At 44.9% G+C, this 19976-nt stretch overlaps 1 protein-coding gene across 1 annotated transcript in view; it reads right to left on the bottom strand.

Moving 5' to 3' along the window:
- ABCA4 (ATP binding cassette subfamily A member 4) overlaps positions 1 to 19976 on the bottom strand; it is a 119313-nt gene that overhangs the window by 78139 nt on the left and 21198 nt on the right. The window contains exons 4-9 of the mRNA XM_055585074.1: positions 19825 to 19964; positions 19089 to 19205; positions 18028 to 18225; positions 4347 to 4552; positions 3492 to 3668; positions 1024 to 1246 (exon numbers count right to left, since the gene is read on the bottom strand). Of these exons, the coding sequence (XP_055441049.1) occupies positions 1024 to 1246; positions 3492 to 3668; positions 4347 to 4552; positions 18028 to 18225; positions 19089 to 19205; positions 19825 to 19964 (1061 nt within the window). The remainder of the gene's footprint in view (positions 1 to 1023; positions 1247 to 3491; positions 3669 to 4346; positions 4553 to 18027; positions 18226 to 19088; positions 19206 to 19824; positions 19965 to 19976) is intronic.

Here is a 19976-nt window from a genome sequence, read left to right as displayed (position 1 = left end):
ACATTTTACTGCAAAGAGAAGGGACAGGATTTGGTTTAACTGGATATGTGTTGGCTGGCCAAGATATGTGATGGAACATTCTTGGATCAAGTAGCCACCAGGTATTGTCCAGCAAAACAAGGGACACACTTAGCCAGAGCCTATGCATCAGCACACATATTGCTTAGTGCAAGAAGCTCTTAATAGCATGATGCCAAAGAGGCACAAGTTATCAGAAGCTTGCAAAGCCTGAAGTCTAAGCCTTATACTAAATCCCAACAAATAAATGTAAAAAACTACCTAAATTTATGTCCCATCACTTAATAAGTACAAAAGTTCATCTATTGTAGAGGAGTTGAACATGAAGCACAAAAGGGTATTATGAAATAAAGTTTTATATATAAGTTTAGCTTGCAATGGGAGCTGTAAATTTGTGGACAATGACCTATGCATACTGTCTGCGCTGATAAAATATCTGTCACTTGGAAAGGATGGATTCCAAATTCTATCCAAGATTTTGTAGGCATCAGAATGTTCTTTGGTCAAGCAATGAATGGAGTGACCACGATGGTTATTAATAAACAGTCCAGATCTCCTCTCCTAATATATTGAAAAGGCTCTCAACATTCCCACTCCAGCTAGTGGTTGGGACAGTAATCCCAAGAAAACACTCCTTAGATTCATTTCTTCTGTATTTGACAAGATAGAACCCTTTGCGCATACAACCACCCAGTTAGCAGAGTCTGGGATCTGCTAAAGCAGCTTTTCCAGATAGTTCATGTAATGGGGTTAAATAATCTATCTATTAATAGATTGTGGCTCCCCAGGCAGGAAGTGGGGGCAGGGAAGATGCTCGGATACAGCGGCTCCTTGGGGAAGAATTTGTCTCTCTGTCTTCCATCTTGGCCTAAATGGCAAGACAGCTACATGTGATGCTATCATTGCTGGTGAGATGACTAATCTAGGTACAAGTTCATTAACAGGAAGGGAAGTAAGAGGAACAAAACTATTCAAGGTTTTCCGGACCTTCTCCATCTGGCTTACCATGATGAATATTGTCAGCAGGCAGATGCTCATTGACATGATAGAGAAGCTGTCCAGGAACCAGGTACACCAAATCACCCTGTTGGAGACACCCTGATTTTTCAAGGTTTCCTTCAGTCTCAACTCCTTCTCCAAGACAATGCTCTTTACAGTCATGGAGACAGAGTAGATCCAGGCCAGCACCATGAAGATAGGGAAACAGCGGTTCAGGATGATCATAAAACTAAAGCAAGAGGAGAGAAGCAGAACAGTAGATTGCCCTGAATCTGGTGGAGTAAATGTTTGAGTAATAAAGTAATGGATTGAGAATGACGCCCAGGTGGAGGGAAAAGGCAGAAAAATCTCCACTGAGCATTCAATGGACTTGAATCTTTTAATATATTGCACTCTGCCTCCTCCCAAATTGTATGTTAGTTGCTCAGTTGTGTCTGATTCTTTGCAAGCCCATGGACTGTAGCCCACCAGGGTCCTCTGTCGATGGGATTTTCCAGGCAAGAATATTAGAGTGGGTTGCCATTTCTTCCTCCAGGGGATCTTCCCGACCCAGGGATTGAATCTGGGTCTCCTGCATTGGCAGGTGGATTCTTTACCGTCTGAGCCACTAGGGTAGCCCCAAAGGATTACTTTTTCCCTTAGAGCAAGTTGGTAGCCTTTTGGTTAGCCCTGATGAAAACTCTGTGAGTAAAATGTGTAAATAAAATTGTACTATGTATATGACACAGTATATGTATATTACACAGCATTCGTTATAAGATCTCAGTTAGCTTTTTGGTTAGTACAGGTGAATTCTCTCTATACATAAACATGTAAATTAAATCATATTATATATGTTATATAGCTTCTTATAAGATCTCCCAGGAAAGGACTGATAATACAGGATGTGACTGGAAGAGATACATGCTAACGGATGTTGAAGTCCAAGAAGGCGGACCAAGGGAACTGGTTGTGGTGAGATCATTAACTGAGCTCACAAGGGGTCAGCCAGTGAAGCACTGCCTACCCTGAGGATCAAACCTCAGTTATACAGGAAGAGGCACAAAATAACTAATCACTGTGGCACTTTTAGAAGGCAACTGACCCACTGACAAATCAATCAGTGATTCAATGGTCACTGATTCCACCGGCCTATACTCATGGAGTACATTCATGGATATTCATTCCAGCAAGCAGGGCAAATTTGGTATTCTGGAATTACTCTAGTGTGAACTTTACATATGTTTTCCCTACACTTGACCTTGCTAGTAAAGCCCTTGAGGTTATTATCTATTGAAAACTGCTGGGTAACACAGTAAGGGCCCAATTCCAGGGTGGGAGAGTTGCACTAAGATGGCCCTAGAAGAGAATCATACATTCATAAAGTCCGCCCTTCTGGGACCTGCCACCAGAGGGCTCTCCCACATTGAATGGCCAGAATTCCTGCCTCCTCACTGTCTACCTGCCACTCACTTCTATTCTGATCATAAAAGTGGAACTGGGCTTTTGCTCCTGGTTCCATTTCCCATCTCTGCCTATTGTCCAACCCTAAACTGACTGTGGAACAGTCCCTGTTATCTCTTTCAGTCTTTTGCAGAGCTGAGCAAGAAGAACTGATTGGCCTAAGGTGTTACACCCATATGGGGTTTTATTTATACAACCTGGCCAGCTGGCAATTTGACTCTTCTTTTCTTCAGGCTGTGCACATTTCTCTCCTCCCTGAACCCCACAGACCCACATATACACTATGGTGAACTTGCCAGTTTCTGTTTTTTTTTTTCTAGGAGTTGAATCCCTAAGCCAATTGCAGATCTCTGCTCCAGTCCTGGGACATTTCTGCCCCCGCCCACCACAGTAAATGAGCCCTCCCAGCCCCTTCTTCCTCTTTGTCCCTCCCTCTACTGCTCCACCCCCAAATGCATGTTCAGAAAACAGTAGGATACTAGCATGTCTTGCTACTGGGCAGCAAATGTACAGGCTTGGGGATGGGGTGGACAGGAAAGGGGGTCCAAGCTCATCCAACACCCCTCCACCTTTTCATGAAGCACACATCATGGGAATGCTAATTAGGGAAGGAGCTGCATTATTCCAAGGCTCCTAGGAACCGGACCTACTTGTGATGCAGAATCCTACTTTGCTGTTTTGGCAATCACTGGGCAAACACTGACCTGAACTCTTCCACATACCAAACATATTACATAGTGGAAATTTTAAAAGCCTGTGTTCCCTCCCCCAGCCTCACTTTCCCTGCTTTAATTTTCACCTTCCCTTTTCTACCAACTCCTTTTTCCCACTTTACTTATCCATCTGGCCCTGCCTGCAGCTGAGGGGGCAGGGCAGGTTCCTCAATCAGAGCTCTATTCTCCCCGAGCTGACCCCAGGACCCAAAAAGATTTTTCTCCAAAGAGATCGAAGCCTGGGGAGCACCTCCCCTTCATCCCACCCTAGAAACCTGATTAGCTTGTCCTGGAGGGGGCCTGGGACCTCTGACTCACGAGTCATCCACGAAGCAGGGGTAAGGCATCTGCTGGAGATAGATTCCAACCGGAACCTCCTCCCGGGCCTGACTCCTCCTGATCCCCTGTTCAACCATGTCCTGCAGATAGGCGAACCCTCCCCAGATGTACCGGAAGTCTTCCACAGGATCAGCTCTGGGGCCAGAATCCCAGTACCTGAGAAGAAACCAGAGACAGGGACAAGGGATGTGGATGGGAATGGACAAGGGAAGTGGATGGGAATGGACAGGACAACTCACTCGTTATAAGCACGAGGGGACTTGGCATTCACTCTCCTGAAACTCTCTCCTGAACTTTTCCACACTGTCTGATTCTGTTTTCTGGGTCAAAGTTTAAATCTCAGTGATGAATATTAACCTCAGCATGATTTGTAATGGCTTTCATTCAAGGACTCTACTTTGAGCTTTACAAATTATTTTACTTCCTCTGATTTAACTTAATTTTTACTGATGTATAGGCTGAGCCCAGTTTCAATCCCTTACTCTGTAACAAATGTAATTTCCCAGTGACTCTGGTGAAACCTCGTTTGCAGAATCTCTGTGAAGATAACCCAATACCTAGAGATTTTCATCTCCAAATTGCTCGAAGGCCAGCCAAGGACAAGTGCTGAGGTGAGGAAGTAAACACATGTAGCTGAATTCGCCTGGTCCCACCAACTAGCAGGGTCAACTGTCTAGCTTAGTTCTTTGATACCAAAGTGCTTTTCTGTGCCTTTCCGAATGACCCTTCTGTCTCAGAAGGAGATGAGTGGCCTGAGCCCACAGGAGCCCCCTTTCCTTGCCTCATACATCACTGGGGATACCCAGGGCCTTCTGAGATCTCCTGAAACATCACCTGTCTTTGATCTTATTGGTTTTCTCCACCACATCTATGTCCATTCGGATCTTGTACTTCACGTGGGGTGGTAAGGAACTGGTCCAGGGGTGCATGTCCGGAAATACCACTCCAGCCCAGAACCTGTTTTCCTCCAGCAGGGACAGGGCTCGCTGAGTGAGTTGAAATTCATCATCGTAGCTTTCAAACTTATCCAGGATCAAGCACTGTGCATAATCACAAAGATTGAGTCTGAGGAACACCAACGGCAAAGACTCAAGGGCAAAACAGGGCAGAGGATCAGGGCTGCTGCCCCAGTGGATGGGTCAAAAGCAAGAAGACTTATAAACTTGCTGTTTGCTTAACTCTGGGCTCTGGTGTCAAGTTTTCAATGTGTGTAGATTTGGGGGGTGAAAGGGGGCTTAGAAACACTGACTTGCTCTCATCCCTGCAGATTTAGTAAGGACTGCACAATTGGGCTGTCCAAGGCTGTCCAAACATGCAAGTCATCAAAATGACAAAAATACTCCCAGCTCTCACTCCCCAGTACATGGAGTCTAGGGAGTGGGGTCACATCAGATACAAGCTGCTTTGAAGATCAGAAAGCCTGCCGATAAAAGAGTTTTAAAGGGAGACAGAAACAGTCCCAGCAGTGAACCTTCCTGCCTCTCTGCAAACATACAAGGATGGCCAGCTGAGGGAAGAGTGAGGAGGAAGAGAGAAAATAACAGAAAACCAAAGGCATTTCGTCAGAGAAATCGTTTCCAGTTACAATTTTATGACAGGTAATGAGGATAGAGAAGGAGTCTCCTAACCTGTCTTTTTCTTTTTTCCCCCTGGAAGAGAAAAAAATCATTATCTAGAAAAGAGCAGAACTAAGAATTTCTTTTAATTTGAATATTGGGTGTTGTCCAATTTATAGATTCATTAAAGCATTGTATTGTACTTGGGTGTGTTTTTTCCTTAAGCTCCTGTTTCTATAATACACTGGGGTTATTGTGCGATGTTTCTTTCTTAGAATGTAACTCACAAGAGGTCAGCTGGCCTTGCTTTGATTAATCTGTTCACGAAATACTTACTGAGAGCCTGCAAAGTGCCAGAGCCTGTTTGGCTCCAGAGATACAAGGAAGAAAGATAAAATCTCTTCCTGAAAGAAACTCCAGACCTAATGAGAGAGAGTTGGTGTAAGCCAACAATCAGAATGCAGATTCTGGTGGAAGCAGGCCTGGGGTAGTCAAGCAGCCCGGTGGTGGAATGAGGCTAAGTCTACCTGGAGGGGATCCTAGAGGGCTGCCTGGAGGAAGAGACTCTTGAGTAGGATGAGAATAAGCAGGAATTAGTCAAGGGAAGAAAGCAAGGGAAAGGTCAGCTCAGGCATGGAGAATCACTCACAGAATTTCTGCAGACCTGTGAGAACAGAAGAGAGATCCCTTTCCCTGGTGCTTTCAAACCACCATGGAGATTTTAAAAGACAAATATACTTAAGTCCCACTCCAAACGATGAAGTCAGATTCTCAGAAGGCAAGACCATGGCATCAGTATTTTGTCAAATGCCCACACCCAGGTTGTCCTAGAGTATAGAGAAGAATGTAAGTGAGCAGAGGTGAGTGGTGAGAGGTGTGCACTAAAAAGGCAGGTGGGAACCAGGTCAGTTGCTCTCCTGGGTTTGCAGGGTGATTGGCCAACTGAAAGGTTTCATGGGATGCAGGGCTTTCCATGCTAAAGTCAGGAGTTTTCCTGGCAAAACCCTAAAAAGCCACAAGAAACCACTGTGGGGCTCTAAGCAGAGGTGTGACATATGAGATTAGATCATATTTCTCAAAGTTCACTGGTGGTAGGAAGGGGAAGCTGGAAGCCTGGTTAGAAGGCTGTTGATGTAACACAGGCTTAAAGGAACACATTAACTCTTCCACAGAGCCTGGTGAGTGACCTGGAACCCTAGTTTTATTGAGGAGGAGACCTGGCAGAGCTCACATAGCTAGATGGTGGCAGAGTCTGGCTTCTCTCCCCATTTTTCAACTCTAGGTCCAGACTTCTTCCCACATCAGGAGCCACTGGTACAGCCCAATCTATGGGCTCTCCATGTGCTACGATTGTCTCATAAAGTAAGACAGCATGCTTGGATGGGGGAGGGTTAGGAGGAGAATGGATACACATGTATGGCTGAGTCCCTCTGCTGTTCACCTGAAACTATCACAACACTGTTAATCATCTATGTGTGTGTTAGTCACTCAGTCATATCTGACTCTGTGACTCTATGGACTGTAGTCCACCAGATTCTTCTGTCCATGGGATTCTCCAGGCAAGAATACTGGAGTGGGTTGCCATTTCCTTCTCCAGAGGATCTTCATGACCCAGGGATTGAACCCAGGTCTCCTGCATTGCAGGCAGATTCTTTACCATCTGAGCTACAGGGATAACCCAATACAAAATAAAAAGGTAAAAAAAAAAAAATAGAGCATAGCTATTACTTTTCATTCCAATTCCAAAGAAAGGCAATGCCAAAGGATGCTCAAACTACCGCACAATTGCACTCATCTCACACGCTAGTAAAGTAATGCTCAAAATTCTCCAAGCCAGGCTTCAGCAATATGTGAACCGTGAACTTCCTGATGTTCAAGCTTGTTTTAGAAAAGGCAGAGGAACCAGAGATCAAATTGCCAACATCCACTGGATCATGGAAAAAGCAAGAGAGTTCCAGAAAAACATCTATTTCTGCTTTATGGACTATGCCAAAGCCTTTGACTGTGTGGATCACAATAAACTGTGGAAAATTCTGAAAGAGATGGGAATACCAGACCACCTGACCTGCCTCTTGAGAAATTTGTATGCAGGTCAGGAAGCAACAGTTAGAACTGGACATGGTACAACGGACTGGTTCCAAATAGGAAAAGGAGTTCGTCAAGGCTGTATATTGTCACCCTGCTTATTTAACTTCTATGCAGAGTACATCATGAGAAACGCTGGACTGGAAGAAACACAAGCTGGAATCAAGACTGCTGGGAGAAATATCAATAACCTCAGATATGCAGATGACACCACCCTTATGGCAGAAAGTGAAGAGGAACTCAAAAGCCTCTTGATGAAAGTGAAAGTGGAGAGTGAAAAAGTTGGCTTAAAGCTCAACATTCAGAAAATGAAGATCATGGCATCCGGTCCCACCACTTCATGGGAAATAGATGGGGAAACAGTGGAAACAGTGTCAGACTTTATTTTTCTGGGCTCCAAAATCCCTGCAGATGGTGACTGCAGCCATGAAATTAAAAGATGCTTACTCCTTAGAAGGAAAGTTATGACCAACCTAGATAGCATATTCAAAAGCAGAGACATTACTTTGCCAACAAAGGTTCATCTAGTCAAGGCTATGGTTTTTCCTGTGGTCATGTATGGATGTGAGAGTTGGACTGTGAAGAAGGCTGAGCGCTGAAGAATTGATGCTTTTGAACTGTGGTGTTGGAGAAGACTCTTGAGAGTCCCTTGGACTGCAAGGAGATCCAACCAGTCCATTCTGAAGGAGATCAGCCCTGGGATTTCTTTGGAAGGACTGATGCTGAAGCTGAAACTCCAGTACTTTGGCCACCTCATGCGAAGAGCTGACTCATTGGAAAAGACTCTGATGCTGGGAGGGATTGGGGGCAGGAGGAGAAGGGGACGACAGAGGATGAGATGGCTGGATGGCATCACTGACTCGATGGACGTGAGTCTCAGTGAACTCCGGGAGTTGGTGATGGACAGGGAGGCCTGGCGTGCTGCGATTCATGGGGTCGCAAAGAGTCGGACACGACTGAGCGACTGATCTGATCTGATCTGATTACTTATCTATCTATTTAAAAATAATAATATCTCCCTTTTTAAAAAAAAATCAGTTTGTCAAGTTTAGGATGGCACATATAGAGTTTTAGTATTGACAAATAGAGTGAACTTGAAATTAAACTTCCAAATAAAAAAGAATATTATTAGGGAGATGGGAATTCTTTGCAGTTTCTTGTAGCTGTGACACACACAGAGAATAGTCTATCAATTCCCTCATAGCATCACAAGGCACTTGGCCAGAGGAGTCATAGAGGTCTTATGGTTTGATGTCTTTGCTTTCCTGATGAGGAAACTGGTATCCGATGGGCAAAGGTCCTTGTCTAAGGTCAATATGGGTCAGAAGCAGAATATGGATCCATGTCTTCAAATGTTAAGCCTGAAGGGTAGTGCTGTTCCTTCACATTCCTCTAAGAGCAGCCACAAGAGCACAAGAGCAGTAACAGAATTCTTGAACAAGATCTCCTGCTTCTGGTCAATAGACCAGCACTGTCCAGTAGAACTTTCCACAACAATGGAAATGTTCTACTTTTGCCCTATCCAACATGGTAGCCAGGAAGCACACACTGCTATTTTGCACTTGAAATGAGGCTAATGCATCTGAGAAACTGGCCTTTTCACTTTATTTAAATTTAAATAGTCACATGTGACTGCTGGTTACTGTATTGTTAGCACAGCTCTAAAGATAGTAAATTTCCGGAGGTCAGGGGCCATGTCTTGTTTACTAAGTCTCTGTAACAGTATTTCCTCATGAAAGGGGCTTAATAAGTGTATACTGAATTGAGTTAAATTTAGAAGTCCCAAATGCTGCAAGAAATACAACCTTACTACTGTGTGTTTTGAACATAATCCTATGCACCTGAAATCAGATGACAAACTGGGAGAAATTAGTGTAAGGTGAATTTTTGGTATAATGTTAACAAGAGTATAACTCTCATTAAAGCAAAAATAATAATAATAATAAAAACAAATACATTTTAATAATATGACTTTCTGAGCAATCTAACCCATTCTCTTTGAATTCTTCTTTCATGTCTTAAAGGGAAATCTATAGTAGAGTAAGTGCTGATTTTTCAGTGATATTGTTTAGTCCTGCAATGACCGGGGCTCCATCCTGGCTGTTTTATCAGGCAGCTGATTCACAGCCATGTTTCCTGCTGTGTCTCTCTAGATTGGTACTCTGATACTCTCTGGAAAAACAAAATCTAAATGGTTCTCACTCATTTTCACCCTGAAACATTTGACCCATTTTCCAAGTCAAATTATCATCTCTAGAAAGATGGTACAGGGTAGTGTTTGAATGCCATCCCTACTTTGCTGTTTGCTAACCATGTGGCCTCTCTTTCTCTATTTGCAAAACGGAGATGTGCCTACCTTATAGGTATGTTCTAAGCATCACATGAGTGTGTTTGGGAAGGGCCAACCACTGCCTTCTGGTAAGAATAACAGTTGATGCTTAATGAAGGCTTACTATGTACCCAAAACTGGTCCAAGGACTTTGCTTATATTAACCCCGTGAATCCTCCCAACCACTTTATGATGATCACTCCAAGCTCTCTTATGAGGGAAACAAGCAAACTTCCTCTGGAGACAACCTGTGTTTTAACTATGTAGGATCCTAAGAGTGAGTGAGTGTTAGTTGTTCAGTCGTGCCCAACTCTGTGTGACCCCATAGACTGTAGCCCACCAGGCTACTCTGTCCATGGGATTCTCCAGGCAAGAATACTGGAGTTGGTTGCCATTCCATTCTCCAGGGGATCTTTCTGACCCAGGAATCGAACCCAGGTCTCCTGCATTACAGGCAGATTCTTTACTGTCTGAGCCACCAGGGAAGCCTGTAGGATACTAAACTATTTCACAAATAATGAGGACGTGATCAATACCATTTTAATCACTGTTTTTGCAAAATATCTTCAAAGTTAAAAGAGTCTAGTGACATTTAAGCCCAGGCATTTATAATAGCTGTTTGTCTAGGGAAGAAGACGGTTATTTAAAAAAAACAATATGGCTGGGAACACAATCCATCCCAAACATATCTGCAGCACCCCATCTGGTTAGAAGTATGCTATGAACAGAAGCCAAAGCTTCCACCTGGGCAACAGGGGTGGTGGTGGGATGGATCCTAAGCCACTGGTGTTCACTAGCTTGTTCATTGTCCATTAGATGAAAGTCAGACAACTCTATCCAGAGGAAGGTCTTATGAAACTAATCCAGAGGTCAAGGCAGAGCAGCTGTGGAAGCTGGTTTAGACATGAGTCAGAAGTCCCTAGGTCATACCCTGAGGTATGATTCATAATGTATCCTTGCATTCTCATGGGGAGGCTACCTGCCTCACAGCAAGTGACCTCATTCCCTACTGGTACTTACTCTGGGTCCCTGAAGTTAAGATCCTGACTAATGAACATGTATACTCATGTGAGTGGGTGCATGAGTGTGTTTGGGAAGCAATGGTGAATGACTACACCCTTAACCAAGGTCATGAATTTTGACACATCTGGTCTGGTCTGGTTGGCTTGTTAAGTTAAAACATAGTAGATTCTAATGAGACTGAAGTCACAGAGCCTGTTTATAAAAGGTCTTTGGTTCTAAACAGAGAGAAACAGTGTGATCATGGATGCTGGGAAGAATATTGTAGGTAGATAAGAACTGGCTAGTGAGAGAGGCTCAGCAGAAGATAGCATCACGACCAGGAAAAAATTCAAAGGGCATCTCCACTGATTAAAAAGACAGTGTCTCTGGGGTCTCATGGCTATAGTCTAGACAAATTTTGCAACCAGAGTTGAGAATCTCAAAGAGAATTTTTAGAATGCCCTGTGATAGCCAAGGGCAGTAAAGCAGAGAAGAGGTTTCCTTGTCTCCTTCAGTTTCCAACTGCTGTGGCCAAAATCTGGGTGGCAGGGTCATTGCCATTTGAAGTCTACACAATTCCTACAATTCCTTGTTGGTTGTTTTGCTGATTCTCAGCAGGAAGCAGAGTTCACCCTGCCGGAAGAGGTGTGGCCTTCTCCAGGGCAGACAGCTGTGTTCAGGACCTCTGGAGAATGCAGTCATTTGTTTATACAGCTCAGTCAAACACCACCTTGGGAGAAGAAGCTGCAGTAGCAGCAGGCTTCCTTCTTCAACTGTGACCCCCCCAGTGCTAATTCAAACACATTAAGTAATAAATAAATTAAATTATCTCTTAAGTGGAAAACTATATCCAGTAGAGGCAAAGAAAGAAAGAACCATTCTCTTGGCTTGAACTTGATAATCAAAGGGGACTGGTACTCTGGGCTGACCTTTTTTGGCTAATACGTTCAGGACATGTGAGGGATAAATCTTCAGGGATAAGAAAAGCACTGCACCCTTAGAGACGCTGGCTCCGCAACCTTGTCTCTTACATCTTTAACTTCCACTCTCAGGCCGAGAACAAAGTGGCTGATGAATGCCTCAAGTGGTCCTGCTGGTGTTAATGTAGACACCTGGGGTTCCTTTTGAAAAATGCCAGTGGATGTGGGCAAACATCCCAGAATGAATTTCCTGGCAGATTTAAACCTTAACACTCAAGATTTGTTTCTCCCCACATGGAAAAAGCCACTGGATAAAATAGCTTTGGGCTGTTTGTGTTGGTTGGGATGGTGAAGTACAGGCCAGAGGCGCCGCAATAAATTTTATCTAACACACTGGGCACCGTGAACAGACATCTGAAATGTTCAACTGTAAAAAGTGAGGAAATGCACCATGACTGGAAAACAAAGGGAGAGGAAATGCACAGCTGTTTAAAAATGTCTGTTTCTAAAATAAATACAATAATGAAACAAATAAAAAGGTCACGTTGGAGCATGAAGACTCACACTCCACCAAAGCCCCCAGGTGATGCTTCCTGTGTAGCTGGGTTCAAGGAAAGAGAACAGTCTGGCTGACTGCAGGGCACTTTAGCTCTCAAAGCTTTCTTGTTTAATCATTCCAACAACTTTGGAAGGTGAGTGTTATCATACTTAAAATATTTAATAAGCAACAGAGCCGGGCACTAACCGTTGAAAGCACATTCCAATCACAAACACCCAGTCCAGCCACACTGGTAAACGCTGCCCTGGCTGTAACTTCACTTATCATCCTTATTTTCAGCAGGCAGGGGAACATTATTGCCTGAAATCACAGAACCAGTAAGTGATGGCAAGATGAGTTTCAGAAAAATCTCACTGGGCAGTGTGGGAGCTGAACAGAAGCAGTGAGAGACCAGAGGCCCAGAAACCAGCTAGGAGAGTTGGTACCGGTTCCTGTAAACAGAGGCCGTACATGGAGAGAGTGAGGAAGGGGGATTTCAGAGACAATTTGGAGGATAATTGACAGTGCTTGGAGGATTTGTGACATTTTGGATTTGCGCAACTTGTTTCTCCTCCGTTAGATTGAATTGTAGCAGTTCTTTGAGATACTACCACTAGGAAGGCTTTGGTACCTCAGTCAGTAAAGAGATTCGACCCATGTCCGACCCCTGGCAGGTGGGTTCTTTATCACTGGTGCCACCTGGGAAGCCTCTAAACCTAGCTATTTCCAAGCAGAAAAGACTGAAAAAGAATAGTATCTGCTATCCTGAACTTTACAAAATAATTACTGTCCTTATCCAATTTATTAAATGGGCTTCCCAGGTAGTGCTAGAGGTAAAGAACTAGAGTTCGATCCCTGGGCCACAAAGATCCCCTGGAGGGGGAAATGGAAACCCATTACAGTACTCTTGCCTGGAGAATCCCTTAGACAGAGGAGCCTGGCAGGCTATGGTCCATAGGGTTGCAAAGAGTTGGATACGACTGAAGCGTGCATCCAACTCATTATATAATTTATCCAAACTTACTGAGCTCCCTACTAATGTGGCCCCTATGGTAGAAGAAAAAATTTCCTCTTCACAGCCAGACAGTTCTGGGTTAGAATTCTGAAGCCATCTCTTATCTGCTGTGGTGTATTAGGCAACTAGGTCTTTAATTCTATAGAATGGTAACAATTATGCCCACTGGGCAGGCGGGAGTGTTGCACGAGATGACTGCAGCTGGTCACAGCAGGCTCAAACACACCTTCCTTCCTTCCACCTATGACTCAAGCCCTCCCTATCCCCGACCTGTGTTCTCCTTCCTCCATCCAGTTCTATGTTTCTGAAAGACTGATGAGACATAAAATAAGATCATTGTCCATAAGCTGTTTGTGATCCAGTTCATGGCTCTTGAAATAATATGCTTTCATGCTGTAGACTTTTGTACCCTTCTGGAATAATCTGACAGTCCTGATTCTAAACCAGTTCATAAGGTTAATATGAAGAGTGGCTTCATATCCCTGGTTAATGCTTACGTGAAATGAGAAAAAGGGACATTCCTCACATGGCCTGTGGTTCAAGGGTAGACATCCTTGTGGTTCACAGCAAGAGCTGCCATGCATCAAATGGCTAGGTGCCCAACCCTCTCCAGTCTCATCGTCACAGCCACTTGGAAAGGAGGGCACTGCCAGCCCCACCTAAGATGTGAGGAATCAAGGGCAGAGAATTTACACAGAGGCTTAATTAATCAATGGCACTGAGTGAGTGCCATCATTCTAAGTGCCTTGCACACTTCACTCACTTCATCCTCCACAGCCATTCTGTGAGATCTGTTGTGTTATTACCTATATTTTACAAATGACAAAATTGAGCCTTGGCAGGTAAAGTAGATTTCCCAGAGGGATACAGCTTATAAGCGAGATCCAAGGTGTTTATCGTCACTGGTGGGTGAGAAGCTTCCTCAAGCAGTGACCTAACATGGTATACAATGACCCAGCAAGGCAGCTCCAGGGGCATGGTATGCTCTCCAGCCTACTCCATGGAACGTCCAGTAACTAAGGCCTTACCCCCAAGCAGAGAGAAAGAAAATTTAGCACTTCTATGAGGTGAGGAGAGAACCTATTGAATCACTCCCCTTTCCTATAATGACAAAATTTGCTCTTAGTTCTTGGAGCTGCTGTTGTTCAATATCACTTCTGAATGCCACACTGACCTGTGAAAGTAGCTCAGTCGTGTTTGACTCTTTGCAACCCCATGGACTGTATAGTCCATGGAATTCTCCAGGCCTGAATACTGGAGTGGGGAGCCTTTCCCTCCTCCAGGTGATCTTCCCAACTCAGGGATCAAACCCAGGTCTCCCACATTGCAGGCAGATTCTTTATCAGCTGAGCCACCAGGAAAGCTGACCTGGATCAACATAATTTATGTTTTACAGTATTTTTTGCTGAATTTTCCTGAAATGATTTTTTTCTTTTCTTTTTTGGAACAGGCAGGGAAGTAGGCTTTGAGTCTGGCCCAGAAGTTCTCAAAGCTCTTTAATGAAAGTCATATTATTGAAGAGGGGAGAGGCTCAGTCAAGCCTTAAACAGCCTGTGCAGGAACACGCTTGCTGCCCTGTCCTGGAGAAGTCCTGCAGCCACTGTGAAGGGGTTTTCATGCCCTGTCTGCTCCTGAGGATAAGAACTGGGGAGTTTCCAAGGCTCTGCCTTGGACTTCCCAATTCCAAGGCTCTTCCTGACTTCCCAAAACACAAAGACAAAAACAGAACATCCCGGGACCAGTTGCAAGGATCAGATTCTTCTTCACTACTCTTCACCCCCTTCTTCTCTTTTCAGGTCACTGGTCCTCACTTTTCCTCCCCCCACCACTCCTGAGGGCAGGAAGATCAGAAACCTCAGCACAGTTACCTGCTGGGTTTCTGCCACCATCAAAACCCCTGTTAGGAACCCCTGGGGCAGGCCACTAACTGGTGGCTATCCTAGTCTTTGCTTAGGAGCACTTGGCTGGGCTAATGGGATTGCAAGTCCCTGGGGACATGCTGGTGGCTGATGTTAGATGAGATTACAGCTTTGAAATTCCTGGAGGAGCAGCAGGAGGGGCTCAGTGGCTGGGCCTAATTTCACTAATTCCACTCCCCTCCTCCCAAGCAGTAGTTTCTGTTTGTTTGTTTGTATTTTACTAAAAAGTTAATATTAAGTGCTTACTAATTGCCAGGCACTGTCTTAAGTGTTTGGCAAGAATTAACCCAGTTAATTCTCATAACAAGCCTATTAGATAAGTATCAATATATCCATTTTACAGATGCAGAAATTGAGGCACAATTAGCAGGGATTTGAACCCAGGTGGTCTGGTTCTAGAAACTAAATTCTTAACCATCTAATATATATTAAGTATCTATTTGGTATTTGGTACTATATTAAGCACAAGATATGTGGAAAAACTGATCTTTCAAGAAAATAAGTCCTTTACATCACTATACAAATATCAAGTCAAACAAAAGATAAGAGGTATTCTGACAGGACCTCACAAAAAACACTGTGAGACCCAATGAACTCCATTCAGCAAGAATAAACAAATAGAGCGCCTCTGTCCATAACCCATCCCCAAATCCTGCCTATATTATAACCACAGTGGCAGACGGGGTGGGCATGGCCAGGAATGGGGGCTTAGCTGGCAGAGGCATTGCAAGAAGAAAACAGCAACTGAGTAATTGTACGAGGGACTCCGAGGCCCCACCAATCTAATAGGTCTGTGAAGGTACAGATTACTAGGCCTCTTCCCTGGTAATTCTGAGTCAGTCCATCTGGGTTTGTGTTCAGAAATCTGTTTTGTAGAAAGCACCTATGGTCACTGCTGCCTTCAGACAAGTGGGAATCACTTTGAATGACCTGAACTTTGGTTGTGTTGCTGCCACACCTGGCCCCTTCTGAAAGGCCTCCTAGGAAGCCTGTGCGGACATGTCCACGGTTCTGGAGAGGAAGTGGTGCACACACTGGGAGAATTCTGGTGGCTCCAAGAGCAGCAGGGAGTCTTTAAGAACGCTGTGGTGACAGGTGAAGGTGGGCTTTTTTTTCACTAGTCAGTTATCCTTAGGACCACGGAGTATGGGGGAGACGGGCTTGCTCTTGGGGTCCACTGGCTAATTTCTTCTCCTATTTCCTTGAGCATCTTCTCTGTGTCAATGTGCTGTATGACATGAGGCCCATTGGTAGCTGCAATAAGCTCCCAGACAGAGATGTTCCCTGGGAATCTGAGGTTGAGAATTTGAACATAACTAGGATATGTTCCCTGACTCTGATAACTCCAGTCTGCTGATCAGCTGGAGATGGACATGTTAATAGCTGACACGAATCTAACTGGAACAAGATCTAAGAGAGATGCGAAGAGAGGGCCAGGGAAGCACAGAGGAGTGAATGACTAACCCTATGTTGAAGCAGAAGTGACATTTGAGAGCTAAGTCTCAAAAAATGAATGAATAGTCACTCAATCGATGGGGAAGGGAAAGCCTTTTGGATTTCTCTGCCTTGTGTTTCTTCTCCTGGGGAAAGACCTTCCCCCACTTTACAGTAACCCTGCTCAGTCCATGAGACTCAGATGAAGCTAACGCTGCCTCCCTTACCCCGGGGTGGTACACAGTCCCCTAAGGGGCTGGTGATAGGTAGAGTGGCCAGGCCAGTACTGTCCAGGCGGACTGTGTATGCTGTGGGAAAGCCACTCCCTCTTTCCGCAGATATTTTGGTATAAGGATGACCACTGAGGGCTGCGAGCAGCTGACTCACTACCCAGTGGAGAGGATCTGCTGAGATCAGAGTCGGGCCAAGGCAAACAGCAAGGTAAGAGGGAAGGACACAGTGTCCTAGGTCCCCTGAACTTCCAGGTTATGTCAACCAATAAATTGTCTTTATTTAGACAAAAAGCCTCCAATACATTGGCAGAGAAACAGCCATTTGTAAAGAATGACACCATGAGAAGCCAGGGTGTGCTTTAGGGTGGTGGCAGGGCCAGTGGGGCAGAACTGAAGATGTGTGAACGAGCAGAGGCTGGGAAGGCGGGCTGGGGCAGGTTTGGAAGGGACTTGCCTTCCTGGAGGGTGGGTCATTAAGACTGTAAGTGTGAGAGTGATATTAACAGACGTGAGTTTGGAATGTAACTCTGGTGTCATCATGGAGAAGAACCTGAACCAACAAAGAATGGACTCTGGAGTCCAGGGAGGGAGGATTTAGGAAGGACTGGTAGAGAGATGAGAAGGCCTCTGGGGTTTAGAGAGCCCAGAAGGTAAGAGGAGGAGCTGAGAAATACTAGGAGATGAGAAGACAAAGCTCAGTGACTGGGCATGACAGAGGCAGGGCAGGAGTCTGGGCAGCAGGCTCTACCTCCTGTCTGCTCCACCTAATAGCTAATGGGGATCTTACCTAAACTCTTTAAGCCTCAGCTTCTACATCTGTAAAGTGGGAATGATGACAACCAACACTTGATGGAGCTGTCGGAGGACTGAAGGGACTAATGTACGTAAAAACACTTAGCACAGAGTTTGGCACAAAGTTACACAATTAATGAGAAGTGTTGTGCGGAGGGTGATCTAAGGGTGACCCTAAAACCTCTAATTTAAGAATCTGGAAAAATGCAGAGGACTTGATCAGGGTAGGAAATGCTGAAGGAGGATGCATTTTACAGGGAGGGTGAACGCAAATTTATTTTGGGACATGTTGAGTCTGATGTGCCTGTAGAACCTGGGGGTGGGAGTGTCTAACAAGCAGGGGGACCTCATAACTTGAGGTTCGGTGGCACTAGCGGTGGACAGCCACTGAGGCAGTGCAGACGAGAGATGGCTAAGGACAGACATGACACCATGAGGGCTACAAGGGAGCAGCCAAGAAGGAGTTAGGGAGCTGTTAGGAGGCAGGAAATGTGAAGAGGGAACTGTTTCAATTGTGGATAAGCTGATAGAGAACAAGATCCATCTCTGTTTGGGGACTGTGGCCATCTTTGAGTGAGGAAAATGAGATTTGAAACCCAAGACCACTTGACTTGCTAAGGAATCTCTGGCTCCATGTACAGGGCTGTCCTGAAGGGGTCCTGGGTGGCCCTCAGGTGACTTGCTACCCTTACCTCCAGATACTGATTAGCCAGGCGTAGGGCACGATTGGTGATGTTAAATATATCCCTCCAGTTGAAGTTGTCCACATCGTCAGCCTGGCCCTCTCGAGGCCCGTTATAGAGGAAGCTCAGGACGGCTTCAGCAGTGATGCCTTCCTCACCAAGCTGCCTATTCCAAAAAGCTTTTACTGTTGGGTTCTCCAGAGTGTCCTTGGGAAGAAGCAATACAATTACAGCATTTAGAATTCCACAGGATCTCTGGTCTTGTTTTTAGGCCGTTGCCAATTTTTAACAAATAGGATAGACTCTAAGGTTCCCTAAAAATCTAGTGGGTTTTCTTCTATCATAAAGCATATCTAGCTATATCCTGTTTTCCCCCTATACATAGGTCTCTATAAGAAAGGAGAGATGGGGGAGGGGGCAGGGACATGGTATATTGGAAGCTTTCTTTTTCTTAAGGATTTTCTTTGGTTTCCTTTAAATTATCTCTGCTACGCAGGACTCTTATCTCCTGATTTTGCAAAATGGAAAATGGAACCAGGGAGACACATTTGACTATCTTTGCAGTTACAGAACTGGCCCCTTGTGGAGATGCCCCTTTGAATCGGAGGCCCTCATGTATATGCATAACAGTGAAGAACCTCAGGAGGTCACTTGTCTTATGATGGTTCTTGTATTTCCCCAGTTTCAGAAACCTGTGCTGTACTTAGTCACTCAGTTGTTTCCAACTCTTTGTGACCCCACGGACTGTAGCCCACCAGGCTCCTCTGTCCATGGGATTCTCCAAGCAAGAATACTGGAGTGGGTTGCTATGCCTTCCTCCAGGGGATCATCCCAACCTAAGGATAGAACCCAGGTCTCCCGCATTGCAGGCAGATTCTTCATCATCTGAGCCACCAGCAAAGCCCTAGGTCCCATGCAAAGTCAATGATTCCACTTAAGGACAGCTTCAAAAACTGGCGCCTGTTATATTTTGATCTAATTCCAGGGAAAGTTTTGGGAAGAGGAAACAAATGGAACTTTCCTGGCCCTTCTCTTCCCCTCTCCCTCCCGACCTCTAATGCCATCCGTACTCTGATCATGCTCATCTGTGTGCTCTTGTCAAAGAAGTACCAGATCTGGGGCCCTACTTCTTCCCAGACTTTGACCAACTTCCTGACACGCTCCAGCTCTTCAAACGTCGAATTAGCCTAAAATCAGACAGAGACAGCAAAAGAATGGAGAGAGAAAAAGTAAGAGAGAATCTTTGGTTGTACCTTTCCTGTCACTAACCTTCAATGTTTAGGAAAGGGTTTTCAAGGAAGTGTCTTTATTTTCTCAGTCAACTGATATTTCCCAGAACAATCGGCTATTTCCCAGCCTCCAGGACTGACAGAATCTCATTTCTCAGTGGTATTCCTAATATTGATGATGTATTGTCTCAGAATCTCATTAAAGCTAGATTTGGACTCCCTGTGAGCAAATGCTCTCCCTCCCTTCCTCCCTATCTTTGTCTATTCCCGGAAGCCAGGCTTCAGAGAACTGTGAACCCCTCTCTAAGGGATAGAATTTAGGCAATGAGGAAGAAAATATCATTGCAGGCTCCATAGAGAAGGGAGGGTCCAGGCAGGGGCACCGGTGCAAAGCCTTCCCATGGGAGGAACCAAGTGTCCACTGAGCAAAAAAACAAACAGAAGGCTACCACCAGGAGGGCACAGTACAACACACACACACACTCACACATACACACACATGCATGCACATACACTCTCATTCTACTGGACAGCCAGAGGCAGAAGGCAGAAGGGACAAGACCAGCTGGGACCTTACATTCTTCAGTATCCTGCGTGTTGCAGGGGAATCTGGAGTAAAGAGGATTTTTCCCATCAACAAAGGTTTTGCTGCCCTCCAGGCTATTTTGGTTAGAGGGTTTGACTCCAGGTTCTGGATCAATGCGTTACAAAAGGTCGCTGTCAGGAGAG

This window comes from Bubalus kerabau, chromosome 6 (assembly GCF_029407905.1).
Source record: "Bubalus kerabau isolate K-KA32 ecotype Philippines breed swamp buffalo chromosome 6, PCC_UOA_SB_1v2, whole genome shotgun sequence".
NCBI lineage: Eukaryota > Metazoa > Chordata > Mammalia > Artiodactyla > Bovidae > Bubalus > Bubalus kerabau.
Note: the sequence above shows the minus strand (reverse complement) of the source record. Positions and strands in the feature narration are given on the sequence as shown.